This window comes from Podarcis vaucheri (assembly GCF_965113315.1).
Source record: "Podarcis vaucheri genome assembly, chromosome: 5".
Classification (NCBI taxonomy): domain Eukaryota; kingdom Metazoa; phylum Chordata; class Lepidosauria; order Squamata; family Lacertidae; genus Podarcis; species Podarcis vaucheri.
This window is the reverse complement of record NC_138763.1, coordinates 453,853-472,061: the sequence shown is the minus strand read 5'-3', so window position 1 is coordinate 472,061 and position 18,209 is coordinate 453,853. Positions and strand designations below refer to the sequence as shown.

Sequence of the window (18,209 nt, the reverse complement as noted above, 5' to 3'; positions counted from 1 at the left end):
TTTCTGTATCTCCCGTTGGAAAACTTTCACTACCATTTAGCCAACTCCTAATCCACAAAGGGCCTCTCCTCTTAATCCATGATTGCTAAGTTTACTCAAAGGTCTTTGAAGAAGTATCTTGTCAAAAAAATTTAAAAGTCAAAGTACACAAAGACAGTCAGATCACCTCTGCCTGCCTCCCTGTTGATGCTCTTGGAGAGCAGAGTTTGTGAGACAGACTTTTTCCTTGCAGAAGCCTGTTGCTTCCGCTTCCTAGAATAGAATCATAGAATTGTAGAGTTGGAAGGGACCCCCAGAGTCATCTAGTCCACCCCCTGCAATGCAGGGATCTCAGCTGAAGCATCCATGGCAGGTGGCCACCCAGCCTCTGCTTAAAAACCTCCCAGGAAGGTGAGTCCACCACCTCTTTCCATTGTCAAAGAGTACCCGCCCTGTGGAACACCCTCCCATCAGATGTCAAGGAAATAAACAACTATCTGACCCTGTTTAGGGAAGTTTTAATGTTTGACATTTTATCGTGTTTTTAATGTTCGGTTGGGAGCTGCCCAGAGTGGCTGGGGCAACCAAGTCAGATGTGCAGCATACAAATAATAATAAAATAATTATTACTATTCATGTTAACTGTCAGAAAGCTCTTCCTGATGTTTAGTTGGAATCTCCTTTCTTGTAACTTGAAACCATTGGTTTGAGTCCTGCACTCAAGAGCAAGAGAAAACCATCTTGCTCCCTCCTCCATATGACAGCCCTTGAAATATTTCCTCTCAGTCTCCTCTTTTCCAGGCTAAACGTCCCCAGCTCCTTCAACTGCTCCCTATAAAGCTTGGTTTCCAGACCCTTGATCATCCTGGTCTCTCTCCTCTGCACACATTCCAGCTTGTCAGCATCCTTCTTAAATTGTGGTGCCCAGAACTGGACACTGGACTCCAGCGTGGGGTCTGACCAAGGTGGAATAGAGTGGGATTATTACTTCCCTTGATCTGGACACTCAACTTCTGTTGATGCAGCCTAGAATAGTGTTAACATTTTTTGCTGTGGACTCACGTTACGCTTGTGGTCTACCCCTACATCCTTTTCACATGCACAACTGATAAGCCAGGTGTCCCCTATCTTATGTTTTCAGTCATTCGTGTTACACTGGCTGCTTTCCAGTCCTCAGGTGTGGAGGCTGATCTCAGTTAAATTTTTCTGTTAGAAGCTTAGCAATTTCACATTTCTTTTCCATGGGAACTCTCAAGTAGATGCTAGAAAGCCTGGAAAGGTTTTCTCATTCTAAGAGTTTACTGCCCCCCATCCGGTATAATTGGCTGTATATCCTAAAGTTGTGCTTTCTTTACAGGCTTTGTAGGTTCTGCCACTGACAGTTAGCATGTCCCTTTGTGTGTGTGCCATGTGGCGCTGGTGTTTTTGCTCACAAGATGCTCCCTTATTCTGATGGAGATCTGATTATAAATTGAAGGTGGAAGGAAGATCAAGTAGAAAGCAACAGCTGTATACAGTATCTCTTCTGAAAATCAAGTGCTGAACCATATTTTCTCAATCTCCAGATATTCAAGAATTTTATGAAGTGACTTTACTTGACAATCCCAAAAGTGTTGATCGCTCAAAGCAGATTGAATTTGTACAGCCTGTGAATACATGGGACTTCTCCAGCCTTCCAAGCACAACAGTGACTTCTGAAACACTGCCAAGCAGCCTTAGCCCAACCACAGAGGTATGACTTTAAAATGTTTGCTCTGGCTCTTGAGCCAATGGGATGGCCATTCTTAAATCTAGATCGCCTGTACAGACTTGTGGTCAGCTTGACAGTAAATCAAAGACTGGTGGTTGCCAAGCTTGTATCCTTGTGTGGCAGGGAATCTGCATTATTTTTCTGTTTGGGCAGTGGGCTGGAAACACCAGAGTTGGAAATGGGGGTCAGGTAGGGTCTGCCCACCACCCCTCACTTCTTCCAAGTTCTACAGTCTTCCTGTTTCTCCATACAGAAGTCATTGAAGAGTGAACGGTTGTGTCTCAGTGACTAGAAATAGGGCCATGTCTGTGGGGAACCCAGGCTTATGAAGCTTGCTAGTTGGTGGAATTTGAGGAATGCTGCTGTCCTTCAGTTTAATCAACCTACAAAACTCTCTGAGTTTTTGTGGCATCAAGAGATAACAGTATGTAATAGTTGTTTGTTCCAGTGGAAATGTCCACAAGAGTACTTTGTCATCTGTTGCCCCACTGAGGTTATGGAGGGATGTGGAATGTTCTGTGTGTTGCCAAAGGTGGAAGTGAGCAATCTGAAAAGAAGTTGTAAAACAAAGGCACATACATTTTTGGATTTTATTGTTTGCAGTGAAAGCTTACTGTGTCATCCGGTCTCTCTGTGTTCTTGGGCAACAGCATGTCTTCATTATTCAGCCTGCCTCTGTTTCACATTGGAGTAGGATTGACTCTCAGATGATGCTTAAGAAAGGCTAACACCTTCAAGTTGAGATATTCACCTGACGTTATATGTGATAAAATGGATCAAACTGAGGGTCTCTCCAGCTTAGCATTCTGTTTTGCCCCTCAGAATGATCCAAGGGGGAGTCTACCCCTTCTGAGATGTCTAGTTTGTTTGATTCTGTGTCCTCTTTGATGTAGGAAGTGACAGCCCCCATGATCTTTCAAGACCTTCTTAGAGAGGCAGCTGGTTCCAGCTGCACGTTCATTGCACCTAGTCCTACCCTATCCCTGCTTGGATGGTCAAGTGTACTTTGCCTTTAGGATGTAGGATTCCTCCTGAACTAGCCCCTGGTGGCTTTCTTCTAGGGGTCAGCTTAAAAGCTGCTCTTCCACGTTTTTGATATTCCAGGTTGATTTTAACTTCAATTTCAAGTAAAATTATCCCCTTTTGTACATCCTGGCTTGCCCCCAAATGTTTCTCAGCACAGAGGAACCCACGATACCTCTTCCCTCCTCCACTGTATCATCCATACAGTGCTACCTTGGTTCTCAAACTTAATCCGTTCCGGAAGTCCGTTCCAAAACCAAAGCGTTCCAAAACCAAGGCGTGTTTTCCCATAGAAAGTAATGCAAAAAGGATTAATCCGTTCCAGACTTTTAAAAACAACCCCTAAAACTGCAATTTAACATGAATTTTGCTAACAAGACCACTGATCCATAAAATGAAAGCAATAAACAACGTACTGCAGTCAAACAATAAATCAATCAGCTGAACTAGGTTCCACACAGTCACAAAAACAAAACAAAAAGAGCTGCAAAAACGCAGAAACAGACAGACCTCAGTGTAACACTCAAAACTGAGTATGTTTGGCTTCCAATAAAAGTTCGCACCCTGGAACACTTACTTCCAGGTTTGCAGTGTTTGAGTTCCAAGTTATTTGAGTACTAAGGCATTTGAGAACCAAGGTGCATGGCTATCCCTTAACTCTGCTTGTCCTGCTGGCCGTACATGCAAAAGACCTTGGAGGTACCATATTCCAGCCTTCTACCTAGCAACCTACATTTTGCTTCCAGGACCACACCGTGACTTATCCCTAATGTACTGTGGCTGCAGGCCTGGGTGCTGGCCTGTCACAAAGCCAGAGGCATATGCTCAGCATGTCAGCATGCTGTGCTTCATCCTCCAAGAGTTCCTTCTGAGGAATCATTCCCTTCCTTTCCTGAGAACCTCCATCTCTGTGACGGCAGAGGAGCTGTCATCCTGGGAGTGGCATGTCGCCACCACGTCCTTGGGGGCCTCATCCTCAAATCTGTCCAGCCCTTGTCAATTTCTCCAGCTGAAGAAACTTGTACCTGGAGGACCAAGAGCTCATTGCACTTGGCACACGCCCCTGACTTCTGTTCAGCTGTCATGCATGCAACGCTCTGTCATGCAAGACACATAATGTGTTTTTGTGTGTCATTTTCACTAATCTCAGCGTTTCTCTTACACTCCCTTAATAGTCGGTTGGGGAAACGCACCACAAAATTTGGGGAAGTGTGGATTCTGAAAGAAGGATGCATTGTTTCAGGAAGTTCAAATTAGAAATCCAAGGCGGATTTCTCACCCACCCCCCACCTATAGTCCTCTCCTTAGACAGACGTGGCAGGATTTTGGAACGCAGAAGCCTGAAGGACTCTTTCCCAAAAAGTGCGAGGAGCAGCAGGACCTTCTTTCAAATCCAGCCACATCCTAGACACTGCTGCCTGCTTTTGCAAGACATTTCCCTGTGCCCCACCCACCCGGCTATAAACCGCTGGCCAGTTAGGCCAGCCCCAAAATTCCTTGTACACTCTTTCTAATACAGTGGTACCTTGGTTCCCAAACTTAATCCGTTCCGGAAGTCCGTTCTAAAACCAAAGCGTTCCAAAACCAAGGCATGTTTTCCCATAGAAAGTAATGCAAAATGGATTAATCCATTCCAGACTTTTAAAAACAGCCCCTAAAACAGCAATTTAACATTAATTTTGCTATGAAACAAGACCATTGATCCATAAAACGAATCCATACAATAATCAATGTACTGTACTATAAAATAAATAAAACAGTATTGTAGATGATAAAAATTAAAATTAATTTTTTTTCTTACCTGCACTGATGAGAGTCATTGTTTGGATGGGGGGCTTTTATCCATTTCCACAGTCACACAATCAATCAGTAGCTGAACTGGGTTCTAGTCACAAAAACAAGTCACAAGTCAGAGTCCCATAAAACGAAAAGCAAGCCACAGTCACAAAAACAAAAATGAAAAAAATAGCAAAAACGAAAGCACCAAATATCACCTCAGAACGGAAACAGAAGGCTTCAATTACAATGCGGGGGGGGGGGGGCGCAAATTAGCAGTGCATCAGTACAAACGGAAGCTCAGGAGCACCTTTGGCTTCCGAAGCAAAGTTTGCAAACCGGAACACTGACTTCCGAGTTTGCGGTGTTGAATTTCCAAGTTGTTTGGAAACCAAGCTGTTTCAAAACTGAGGTACCACTGTATACTCTTAATAAAGTTTCATAATTGGACCAGTGAGGTTTGTGTGTGTTTGCCAGTCTCAGGTCTGAGGAATTCCTGTGCATCTCGGTGGCTTTGGGTTCCACCTTGTTGGAAGACCAGAGTTAGTAAAGCCGGGAACTTGCCTTGTTCTCCGGGAGAAGCAGAGGTCTGGAGAGCTGGCTTGATGTTCTGTAAATTGCAAGGGATCTGCTGGAGGTGCAGGGTGCGCTGGTCCAGGATCCCGGGATTTAACTATGGATCATATATTCAGTGCCCCCCTTGTTTCTTGGACGGGTTGGTGACCTAGAAAGGATGAGATTCAACAGGCAGCAGTTAGACAGGGAAGGGGGAGGAGAGGCTCCCCTGACTATCCCTCCTCCTTCAAGTCTGTGTCGTCTTTTAAGTTTGGTAACTTAAGGCTTTGTCAGTGGTGCCAAGAGGGGCTCCCACTCCCACCTGTGGAGCAACTTTGTAGTCTTAGCGCAGACACGTGCATGGACTCGGTTCCTGCACAGTGAACTCCGGATCTCTCCATCGTCCGGGGTCACGCGGGTCTGGTCTATGCAAGGCGAGGGAGGAGGAGAGCTCAGCCTGGCTGCCAGCCTCGGGAGCCCAGAGGGTCAGAGTCATTGGGTTCCTCATCTACCAACAAAGTTGCACTCACAGTAGACCCCTTTAAATTAATGGACCTCAATTGGCCATGGCCATGAATCTCACTGGGTCTACCAGATAGAGCACACAATTTATGTAATTTGTGACTTTGTCCTGCACTGTGATCAGCAAAGCTTGCAGGAGTGCTGTTGGTCTGGTTGTAGCAGCTCCTGAGTCTTTACAGTGTTTACTTAATAATAATAATAATAATAATTCTGGAATCATTTGGGCATAGGCAGAAGTTGTCTTAGGCAGAGACAAACCGCTAGTCGGTCTTGCTCAATACTGATTCTCAGCCCTGCTGCTTGAGCCCTTTGGATTGGGAAGAAATCGGGGTCTTCCGTGTGCCAGCAGGTGCTGCCTTTGAGCCACACCCTGTGAAATCTGGTACATTCAAGACGGGCAAGTGCTAAAAATAGTTAAAATCAAGCTTTGTTGTTTGTCTTCCTAAGCTCTGTTTTCACTTCCCACCCCTTCAGAAATTCTACATGGAATATTCCATCTGTTATCTTATTGACTCCAGATGCTGAAATTGTTTAATGGGGGAAACCTTTGCATGTAACTGTAGCTTTCATTCGCTGGAATGCTTCGTTGGGGAGGGAGAGAATTTTTTTTATTCAGCGGTTTATTCAAAATATGTTTAATTAAATACAGCTTTGAATCTCATCCATCAAGCCATCTTTAGAACTGGGAGCGCTGGAGCAAACTGTATGAAGAAGCAGGTTAAACCTCAGGAATAATTTGGAGCACATTGGAAAAGCCCCCTTCCTCTACAGTTGCTTGTTTGTTTGTTTCTAGTGAGCTTTTCTCATTTCCCAACGTGTTTCTGCCTATTGGGTTCTTTCTTCCTTGGCTGCATCCTGCGACAGGTCTTGATGCTTTGACCCCCCCTTTCTTTCTTTCCTTTCCCCTCTTCCCCCCTTATTCCCCCCTCCCCCAGTTTTCAGTAAACAACCACAGGCCAAATAATGGACTTAAAGTAAACTAACTGGCTGTGTGGAGCAATGGACTGCCTTTGCATTGTAACCACCAAGGTAAGAGACGGAGTTTCAGCAGGGCTGGTGGCTATGTTTGTGGGAAGCCGTATGTTAACTTCCATGCTTTGCAACTTTTTGTAGGGAGAATTTCATTTCAAGCCAGTCACTCAGCCTCCTCTGGGATATCTTAGCTTGCTTAGCAGGACACAAAACGAGTGCATGTAAATGGATGTATTTTCTCTTCAACTTAATACTTTATGGTATTGAATGCATACAAATGCTAGCATCTTCTTGCTGCATTGCTTGAACTCTCAGAATAGAACTCATATGCTAGTTTTACATAACCTTTAATCTTCCCTTTTTAATGGTTATCTTAATCTGAGGAAGCTTTATTGGGATTCCATTTTTAAATGTCCTGTGACACAAAGGTTCCATGTTGTCCAGGGGAATATTGGCTGTGCTGATGCTGGCCAGTGCTTTACAATGGTCAGTCTTCCTCATTGCTTGCAAACGGCCAAGCGTCCTGACTTGGGGAAGCGGAATGGGGGTTCCGCAAAAGGTGGGCTGAGAGAGGACTGGCGTGCTCTGTAGTACTGAAGACCTTATTCTTCCTGTGAGACGCTTAGCAGCCCACCCCCACCCCCGTAATTCTGCCTTCAGCAAGCACAGTCATTGGAATGAAACGAAAACTACTTCATCAAGTCTGCATGTGAGAATAGAATCTGACAACTTTTAATGAGAGTATCTTGGCAGTTTACAGGTGATGGCTTTTTAGAGCAATAGATGTGAAAGCCTGTGAATTTTTCTTACGGTAGGAAAATGAATGCATCCTTTCATACCTACTCTCTGTTTGCGCAAATGTCGTCTTCAAAGGGTTTTGCCTTGATGGCTGAAACAGATGAAGTCTCGTCTTTTGCCTGACAGTTTTGTCTTAGAGTTCTGTTTAGAGCTCAGGGAATGTTTAAGTGAGCGTTGCATTTGTGTTGGATCCAGGGCTGATGTCATGAAGATAATTGGCATTGCACATTTAGGGTCCATTTAGAGTGTCAGTCCCTGAGTAGGAAAACTTCTCTGGACCTTCCAAGCTCTGAGCTTTAATAGTGAACCTTCCAAGAGGTTTTGACTTCAATCTCTATAACAGGGTGCTGTTCTGGGGTTTAGAAACTTGTCTCAAGCAATGTGAGCTGGTGCCGCGCAGAATAAAGCATTCAGATCATGTATTATTTATTTTAAGAAATGTATAACCCATCGTTTAATAAAATTGCAACATTTCAAAACAATCAAGAAAATTAAAAACATGTAAAAGAAAAGCATATAAAATATACTGAAAATAGATTATGCTGTTCCTTTTTTAATTTTCACACTTTTGAAACAACAAAACTTCACAGGTAATCATAAAATTAACCATAAATTTAACATCTGGGGCACTAAAAATACCATCTGTTCTAAAAAGATTACAAATAAATGGTTTAATCACATCAGTTCAATCTCTGTATTACTCAAAGTAATCAGTTGTTCAATATGCTACAAAAGGATTCTGTATGTTTTAAAGTTACATTTCTTTAACTTATTTTGTCTCACATGTGTGTGTTGTGGTTTTCAGCATATTCTTGTTCTTGGAACATGAATCTTCCATTTAGATATTTTTAATATTGGTGAGGAGCAGATTTTTTTTTAGCTGTCAGTGATACCTCACTAGTATAATACCAATATAATAATGTAGAAGGAATCTAATGTTCAGATTGCCTTCCCTTATTAATATTCCTATGTTTTATCACATTCTGCTATAAACACCTGAACCAAATGCAAAGCCTTGGTTAGTAATAGGGCAGCCTTGCATTCTTGTAGCTCTTCCTGATGCCTTAGCGATAGTGAGCCTGAGACAGAGAAAACCTGCTGGAAAGTAACTTGCCTATTGATTACAATGGGCCTAGTGTAACAACTGGGTGCTACTGTTATCATTAGTATTATAACTGCTTATTACCTGTCCTTCACTGTAAGGTCGCAGGGCAGGTTATAACATTAAAACACAGTATTTAAAACAGTTTTACACAACTTAACAATCACAGTAATAAGATGGGTAATAGACATTTCATTTGTCGAATGCCAGGGTAAAGAGGTGTGTCTTCAGAAGCTAGATAATGTAGGTGTCAGACATACCTTTTATTGTGAGTTGTGGCAGTTTCTTTGCCATATAATATTAACTTGCATTTTTGCCGCGATGACTGTAGCTGGTATAAAGGCTGATAGTCTCCAAAACAGAAGCGTCTTTCAAAATCTTGATGATCAAAGAAACAGCACCCCACCTTGGCAATCCCTCCCCTACTATATCGTCAGTATTTTATAAATATTTTCAACACCTCTACTTCTGAAGTATGACATCTTATACCTTTGCTAACATTTACACACCTTGAAGCTAAAGTTTATAACTAGATCCTGGCCACCATTGTTTAATATAAATAATATTTCAAACAACTCAAATACAGAAGGGAGGTGGTTTCTTGGGGACTGTAGGATACCAACCGCGTAACTAACGCTTAAGTTAAACTCCCAAGTTCCATCTGTTAGACCTTTGGGGAAAGAGAATGTGCTTTGCAGGTACAGTCCCAGGTTTGATCCCCAAATTCAGTGGAAATGAATTCTTATTTTATATATATATCCTTTCCTTTTACATGGTTACACATTTGTACAATTGCAATGCTGACGTGTGCACAGTATCTTTGCAATGGAAGGAGGTTTGGAGAAACCCAGAGCAAGTCAACCCCTGCACTGTCTGTGGCCTCCTGAGGCCCCACCAGGTCCAATGGCCACCATCCACCACCGGCTAAAAGGCCTAGCCCACCAATTCAGGAGGTTTAGGGCATAAATTTGTGATGAAATGTCTGCATTCTTCCACTATTGTAGTTTTGTTCTCTTTACTTTGCAACGTAAGTTTTTATTCATTTATAAAGCACCCTAACAAAGGACAGTGTGTATTTATTGTGTAAATAAGCTGAAAAGTGCCTACCTTTGGTTAAGGTGGTTCTCTTTCCTGCATTGCAGAAAGGTGGACTCGATGTGACCGGGGGGTGGGGGGTGGGGGGCGTTCCTCCCACCTCTGCCATTCTGTGTGTCCGGGAAGAGACCAGTCCTGACCCTGTGATTCTGTGGTTCTGGGGTGTGTTCAGGAATAGAGAAGACAGGCTGCCCCTCTGCTGCTGGCAAAAGGCATGTCTTACTCTGACAACCACTGTGAGGAAAATGAAAGGGTTGGATGTGTTGCATCCATTTTGAGCAATGGGAAGAAAGGAATTGTGGGCCCTTTGCAATAGCAGTTTGCAGGTGGCTGATTCTCTGTGGAAGACAGAAGAGGAGCTGTGAGCATCCTCACTGTGTCTGGATGAGATTATTGCAATAATATGATCACTTTCTCTCATGTGTGCTCAGAAATATCAGGGCAGGAAAGCATCTAGATATAATAAATAAGGACGAAAACTTTCAGAGCTTTATAAACATCTTCTATTTATGCCAAACTTTTGTATTCCTAATGTTGAAAACTTTGTAGCCCTTTGTTGTGACTTTGCAACTTTTTTCACCGAAGTCTCATCTTGAGTCTCTTCTACGTACCTAGAGAGACCTAAAGTGTAATGCTGGCCCCAGAATTGCTTCCATAATCTTTTGTAAGCCTATTCCAGCTTTATTGATTTCAAACCTATATTAGCCACTCTTCAGCTGTAGCTCTCAGCTGTTCACAAAGTATAATATTAAAAACACAGCAAATAGCTAATTACAGCAGATGGAACAATCAGAATTAAAACCGAATAGAATGAAAAGGCCTGGATTTCAGCTGATGCTGAGAAGAAAATGAAAAGGGTGCCACTGAACCTCTTTTAAGAATGGAATTCCAAAAATGGGGCACTCCCCCCCCCAAAGCCTCTTGCTGCAGCTGCTGCCTGCATCTTCTCTCCCCTTGGAGCAGCAGCCCCTCAGAGGCTGATCCTGCTGGAGGGAGCCGGCAACCTTAAAGCATCCGGCAGAAGCCCCCAGTTCCTTATAACCAGATGTCACAGAATCAGACGTGTACTTCAGGGCTTTATCATATTGTCACTGTTGATTATTATATACTTTCCATGAATTAAACGGGCCTCTTTTCCCGTCAGACAAATTCTACTTGTATATGCATTTTCTGCTTCTAAAGCTGGCTTTAGAGATGTATTGTGGACCATGGTTTCCTGTGAACCGTATATGTTCCTAGTATAGGCAATATCAGTCTGGTAGAGTTCCATGTACAGTGGTACCTTGGGTTACAGACACTTCAGGTTACAGACCCCGTTAACCCAGAAATAGTACCTCAGGTTAAGAACTTTGCTTCAGGATGAGAACAGAAATTGTGCGGTGGCAGTGGGAGGCCCCATTAGTTAAAGTGGTACCTGAGGTTAAGAACAGACCTCCGGAACGAATTAAGTTCTTAACCCGAGGTACCACTGTATTGGCTGCTTTGATTTCAGATGGCAAAACCATCTATGCATTGGTATTCTGCTGGTTTGGATGATTGTGAGCAAGTCCTTTGGACAAGCGGATGTTTGCAAGGCAGCCATTGACTTGCCTTGCTGAAGTGGGAGTCTTTGTCCATCGTATTGTTAGGCAAGGCAACCTCTTAATGTGCCTCAAATGCATTCTCTGGGTGCGCCTGGCGGGGTGGGTCTTGAGGCATCATCCAAGAAAATGGGCTGAGAGCTTGTGATTCCCCCCCCCAACACTGTATGGACCCAAGGACCGCATCCTGCCCCTTTTATGCTGCTTGCCCAGGTTGGCTAAATCTTGGAGAGCCTGTCTGACTGTTATGTTATTTTAGAAAGCAGGCCTTCGCAGAATAGGTATGGATGAACTCAAATGGAAACACACCAGGCATTTGAAAAAAAGATCTGCAGTGTTCCTATTTTGAGGGCAATCAGTCTAAATCATTTATTCTGAAACCACGTGGAATGAACCGCCTGCGATGTTTGTGAAAATGATACACACACTAACTGCCAGTTGTTGTGTACTGGATGTGGCCCTCCAGTCCATCCCTTGGCTTCCAAGGTGTTCCTGAAGCTGAAGAGGTTCCCTGCCGGAGAGAGAAGGAATCACACGCAGTTCAGGTGTGGTCCTTCTGCCCCCTCTGCTGTGTGTGTACCTGGCCAGGAGGGCTGGCTGAGCCCAAGTAAAATAACTGGTCCCGGAATAAAACAGCCATGCCTGGACCAAATAAGTTCTGCCAGTGCGCTCTAGGCTAAAAAAGCCCTCCTCCTCCTAGGGGGAGGAGCGCAAAAGAACTAAAGGAGCCCCTCAAAGCGGGCCCAAACTATTCTGAGAAGTTAGCAGTGTAGTGGGATTGAACTTCCGCCTGTTTTTACCCTTTCCACGGCCACACTGTCCTTGGGAGGGTTGTGTCTGTTTTCTAGACTTGGTGATCGGAGGGGCGGGAGGGGGCACCACATTGCCTTGCCCTGGCTGCTTCCCTTTGTTTTTGTTCCAAAGCAGTGCAAGCAGGGACCCTGCATCAAAAGTGCCATGTGCTGATAGATGGACCCCCCTTAGGCGGCAGCGTAACGGTCAGATGAACGGTCAGCTCTGCCAGTTCCAGGTCTAAGTGCAAGAGCTTATTGTTTGAGGGGACAGATGAAACAATAAATCCTCTCTCGTGCAATTTCTTTAATGCAGCAGTGAATATTGCTATTGGATTGCCCTTTTATTTCAAATCCTTATCTAGTCTCAGCAATAAATCCTGCTGCCCCAAAGCCATTGTCCAGCCTTCAAAACTGGCTGTAAGGCAGGATAGATTTAACAGGACCCTGCAGTGCTAATAACTCTTATTGCAGTCTGTGGGTTGGAAATGAAGGCACAGTGGTGAGAAGGGAAGCCCCTTTTATTCTGATGGGAATGTCTGGGTGATTCATGGCTGCCCACATTGATCTCAGCTTTTCATTCCTGGTGCTGATTCACTGTGAAGCGTTCCACGTATGCAGGCTGCAATAATTAACATTGTTCTTTGCTACCCACTAACACTGCTACCCCTCCGTTGCCCTGCCATTGCAATGAAGCCTCTGCTGATACCCAATGTCTCCGTTCACCAATGGAAATGGGCTCCAAGAGAGACAGCTTCAGGATGCCCCATATATTGGTTGGCTGTTCCAGCCCTCCCTGCCTTCCAGGTAGACAGAAGTAACAGACAGGACCAGGAAATGTGCAGCGAGTGGCTGGATATTTTGAAGTTGGCTGCATTTACTTGGATTTCCAAGTTCCTGCTACTGTCTGAAATGTGCTTGCTGGAGCTTCTCTCTCTCTGGCGTGTGCTTGTGTGTGCCCCCTGCGATGATGATGGGTCGGTTGCTGCAGCGTTTTGCCCCTCCCCCTTAGCATCTGGCATCAACGGAGCAGTGGCTGCAGCCAGATGAGCCGCTTTTATCCTTATGGAGGAGGTAGCGGAGCTTACTTTGCCTGCAGCAGGTGGAACTGCCTCATCCCCTTCTCTCCCTCCCTTCCTGCTCCCCTCCCTGGAGATTTTTGGCCAAGAGGATTCCAAAAGGGAGCCCTTGCAGAGTTCTCTTCATGCTGGTGCCTTTTCTCTGACTGAAGAGGGAGCCACCCTCTTGGAAAGGGACACATGGACCTCTTCGGCTCGACCCCGCAGGCGGTGGGGACTTCTGCCACGAGAAATAATTCCGTGCTGTTTTTCTGTCTCAGCTTTCTGTTGAGAGGATCATGGACTCACACGTCCAAGGCAGGCAGCAAGCCCTTCTTTCCCAAAGCATTCTTCTTGAATCTCGGTTGCTGAATGATGGAGGTGTCCTGGGTCTGAAAAGATGTCTCCTAGCACAAAAAACGTGGATTGCTTTTCTCCAGTGCTGTGCCACTGCAAAGTAGCATGCAGCAACAACACTGTCTCTTTAATGTTTGGATGCAAGGTGGGTCCGAACGGGGTTTCTGGCGAACCTCTGGCACATCTAAATAAATTAGCAGCATCTCCTTGTTAATGGGATCTGTAGCAATAGAATTATGCCATGGGATGGGATTAAGTCATATGCTTTTGGTGACGTGCTGGGGGCAGGCAGGCAGGCAGTGGCGATCTCTGCTCGGTCTGTGTGCCTTGTGGAAGAGGGATATTGCACACGCACCCTCTGCAGGAGAACAATTAAAAGGCAGAGTAGAAAAACCTACGGGGAAGGCTGAAGCACTGCCCTGGCAAAGCACGGCATGTTTTTGTAGTTACCGTTTTTACTTTGCAATATTCATACCCTGTTCTTTTGTTTATGGGGCTCCTGGGGTGGCTTACAGTGATAAAAAGGTATCTACAGCAGGAAGTAGCTATTCTGTGGCTATCAAGGGTTCTGTCTGTCGGAATGGAAGCCTCCCGAGGTCCCTGGGGGAACACCTGAGGGCTTTGGGGGCTGTGTTGACAAACTGTGATGGAGCAATGAAGGGGGCATAGTGACCTTTAATGCAAAGCATCCATTTGGATTGACTTGATGGCTTTTCTTTCTTCCCTCCTTTTAAAAAAAGTGAAATGCATGTTATTATCCAGTATTTGGGGGTTTCCTCATAAGTATGTGGGTTGAGATACCCCAGGCTGTGATTGGTTTCCATCCCATGTTGCAGATACTTGAGAGAGAGAGAGAGCAGCTGAAGCATGCCTTTTGCCTCTGAGAGGATCTTCAGGCAAGTTCACTTGACCCAGCCAGGGTTCTTGAGGACTGACTTGCAACTGAAATGTTGCAGGGAAAGTGCAATGATTGGAGGGCAGCTTTGGGGTTGGCACTGGGAGGGAAATGGGGGAGAGGGTTGCAGGAAGGCAATAAAGAGTTTTCAGTGAGGGCAGCTGCCTCACAGCTGCCCCTCTTGGGGAATGGCAAAAATGTTCATCTCCATTCTTTTTAAAAATCTTCCTGTTGGGTGCATGTCTCATGTGAAATCTCAGCAGTTTGTATATTAGCCCTTCCAACTTCCAGTGTGGCCTACAAGTACCCAGGGCTAGGCGGACCCTTTGATTTAGTGGCTGAATAGCCAGTCCCTTCACAGAGAGGTGTGTCTGGCACCTTTGTTGTGTAGCTTTTGTTATATGCTGAAGATGCACATCTTTGCCCTGGCTTTTGACACCTGAGACATATTGGGACCCACCCTATGTTTTTGACCATGATTTGTTGTAACAGATTTTAATGTTGTGTTTTAAAACAGTTGTAACCTGCCCTGAGACCTTGTGGAAATTTAAGCAAATAAATAGTGTGCCTGAGTGTCTGGATGGCAGCTAAGACTTTCCCTACCACTCTGGCTGTGTTTTGCATGCTGGTTGTGAGCAGAGGAGGTTTAATATGCCAGGAGAAAACTGGCCCTGGAGAGGTTATAGATGCTGCCTGCAACTTCAGATTCGTGTTTCCTTCTCTTCCCCACCAGTGACGGAACAATAGCTTGGGGGGGGCACAAGTTGAGGTTTCATGATGTTTCCCCTTCCTCAGCATTGGCCTGGGGGGAGGCGCAGCGCATCTCCACATTCCATTGTGGTTTCCACAAGGCTGCCTAGGTTTGTCTCTGCATATGCTCCCAAGCACTCTGTGTGCGGGTGTCTTTTTCCAAAGTACAATTTTAAACTTATTGGTTCCAGAGGCTGGTGAAGCCTGGGGAGTCCCAGTGGTGCTTGCAGGTATGTTTGTAGGTCCGCTCCCCCAGTTGTTTATTGCTGTTACTCCTGAAGCATATCCAGTCCATGGGAAATGATTAAAATGCTCTGTTAATGGTGCTAACTGTGGTGCTTGAAGGACCAGGCAAGCCAGATCCAAAATGGAGAAGCTTACTTAGAAGTGCTTATTTCTGGTATGCTTTTTGCACAAGCGGGCTAAGAAATAACATGCCTAGGACATGTGAGCAGTATTATAGCCAGCCCAACTTCAGTGTTACTCACATTTGCAGTATCCTCTGTCTTGGCAGAAAGGAAGAACCATAGCTTTGGCTTCTGTCACTGGTCTAATGAAACAGTGACCGACACATGGCTCCTAGCTCCAGCTGCTGTTTCCTGAGTGCCAGTGGTTGTGTGCCTTTTACAGTTCTTGTGCAGAACTTCAGATATTTATTCCACCAAGGAGGAGAAAGGTCTCTTTCTCTTCTTCTTCCTCTTCCTCTTGGTCGTCTTCTTTAAATAATCCCTTGGCTCCGTGGTCTGATTCTTCCCTGTGACAGCTGATTTCCTCCTCCTGGCCATCTTTTGTTCGCAGAATGATTCAGACTGCTGGGTAGAAGAGGCGGGAGGGCTGCAAACTGCCATTTGCCCACTGCACTGAAACGGGTGGGTGAATGCTGGCGTTGGCAGCACTCTGTCTGCAGAGGGAGAACTGGGAGCCACAGGGCAGAGAGCGCACTTGAATTCCCAGCGCCTGGCTCTGAACAAAAGGCAGAGTGTGGGCTTTTTGCTTGAGTGCTCAGTCTCCAGCCTGAAACACACAGTAGGGATAAGCGGTGAAGTTTTTCTACACCCAAGCAGTATTTCATTTTAAATGAAATTTTATGAAGTAAATAAATATCCAGTGCCCCCCTGGGTAAGGTGGGATGGGTTGGCCTCTCAACACACACACGCATCACCCCGCTCCTCCTCAACGATTCGATGGAAAGCCCGGGCCTGCTGGCTCTGCCTAGATGGCCTTGGCGACGGGTCCACCAGGATGCCTTTTCCCAGCATCATTTGGTGCATCAGCTGCGATCCCTTTGGTTCCAGGATGGCCTCGTGCCAGGTGTCCCCACGTGAGTCACATCCTGACTCACTTTCCTCAGTGCTGGTGCTGGGTCAAGCAGGGCATCCAGGCTGTTGACCAGGGGCTTGTGGTTATGAGCCTGTTGGCTTGGCTCTTCCAGGGGACTCTGTTGGCTCCTGGCTCATTTCTGGGCACAGTTCTAAATGGTGGCTTTAGAAATGGTGGCAGATGGGTTGTCTAAGGACTTCCTCTTGGCCTGTGAACCTGCCCAGCATCTTCAGGGACCTTCGCTTGTGGGTGGCCTTTTTCTGGAGAAAACTTCTTCCTTTGTCTCTCCCCTCTCCCCACCCCACCCTGGCAGGGGAGTTCTCCTGCCATCTTGTTCACTAGGTAAAATCTGTGTTTCTCTTGGCTTTTGGTTGTTAATGTGCTAATGGTTTGTTTTTGTCCAAGCTCTTTAGTTTAGGTTATAGAACTGGTTTTCTAATGGCTAAAATGTTTAATGGCGGCTTTTGGTGTCTGCCAGGATTTCTTTTTTATTTTGCTATTTTTGTTTTGTATTTTGCTTGAATGTATACTTTTTATTTGGCTTTATTCATTGATGCTTTATTCTGGATTGTTTTATTTGATGTTTTAATGTAGGTTGGAGATTTCTTTCTTAAAAGCATAAAGTGGCATAGAAATGAAAATAATAATAATAATAATAATAATAATAATAATAATAATAATAATAATAATTGTTATTTATGGCATTTTCTGGGATGAGTATGTGTGTCATTTTGACTTAAGGTGTCTTGAATTCTGGTCTGCAGAAAGATGGAATTTAAATGTCATAAATAAGTAAAAGTGGGTGGTTCTACATGGGGGGGGGTGGAGTCTGGCAGGGACTCCGCTGCACAAGCGGAGGGGCGCAACCTTGATGTGCAACTTGGGCAGCCTGTGCTGGGATCGTTGCAGAGAAGCCAGAGCTCTCTTGTTGCCGCCTTCTTCCCCTCTTAAGTTGGGGAAGCAAGTTGTGTTGTTGAGGTTTGCCTTGTAAAACTGGTCTCCTTTTGAACCTTTTTCCTCCCCCAGAAATACCGTTCTCAAGATGACGATGACACTCCTTCGCCAGAGCACGGCTCCCCCCGGGAAACCCCCAGCGAGGCAGCAGCTCCAGAGCTTGTGCATGTTTCTGAGAAAAGCCTCTCTCAAGTTGAGAGCGTCCATGGATTTGTGTCCCACTCTCACATTTCGCCAGTCAAGGTAGGAGGCGTGCACATATTTCAGAGCCTCTTTGGGTATGATGGGTCAGGTGTCCAGTGAAAAGTTGCATGCCTTCTTCTTGCTGTAAAGATTTCATGTTCATTCCAAGTCCTACCCTTATGTCTTTCTAATTGGTGGGTTCTCATCATAACACGAAGTTCTGACGTGTTATTCATTCATTTCCTACTGCATCTCTGAAGCAAGGTAACCGGTTCTTCCTGTTTGAGGAATCTAAGGTTTCACTCTCTCACAAATCATTGTTTTGATGGCTGTGTAGGATTTTGTCTGCAAATTCTTAGTCTATTTCTAGGTTATGGCATGAAAACCCGAGTATTCCTCTGTTGTGAGATTTTTTTATTCAGTTGAGTTTAGGGTTGAGAGCAGGGTTTCCCAACAATGTCCGAAATTAGCCAGGTGTCAGGGGCATTTTATAATTGGCTATCAGCTACTTACGAGTAAGTGAAGATGCCTGGGTACCAGGATGGCGCCTGACATTCCCACTATCTGGAGGTTCATGCCTGGGGATCAGTGGATCTGGACTGTTTTCACATACTAATGCCCCATCCTGTAGAAATCCAGTTGTTGTCTTTTATCTGCACAATCAGAATGAAAGCAAAATGCTTTTTCTGTGCAGCCTGAGCAGGAACAGTGAATGGCTTACGTTTTGCCTTCACTTATCCCACCCCACA

General features: G+C 45.1%; 1 protein-coding gene across 11 annotated transcripts in view; it reads left to right on the top strand.

Moving 5' to 3' along the window:
• DLG1 (discs large MAGUK scaffold protein 1) overlaps nucleotides 1–18,209 on the top strand; it is a 126,118-nt gene that overhangs the window by 36,349 nt on the left and 71,560 nt on the right. For all 11 annotated transcript variants that reach the window (XM_082224035.1, XM_082224038.1, XM_082224036.1 and 8 more), the window contains 2 exons: nucleotides 1,545–1,711; nucleotides 17,350–17,520. In XM_082224035.1, coding sequence (XP_082080161.1) covers nucleotides 1,545–1,711; nucleotides 17,350–17,520 — 338 coding nt within the window. The remainder of the gene's footprint in view (nucleotides 1–1,544; nucleotides 1,712–17,349; nucleotides 17,521–18,209) is intronic.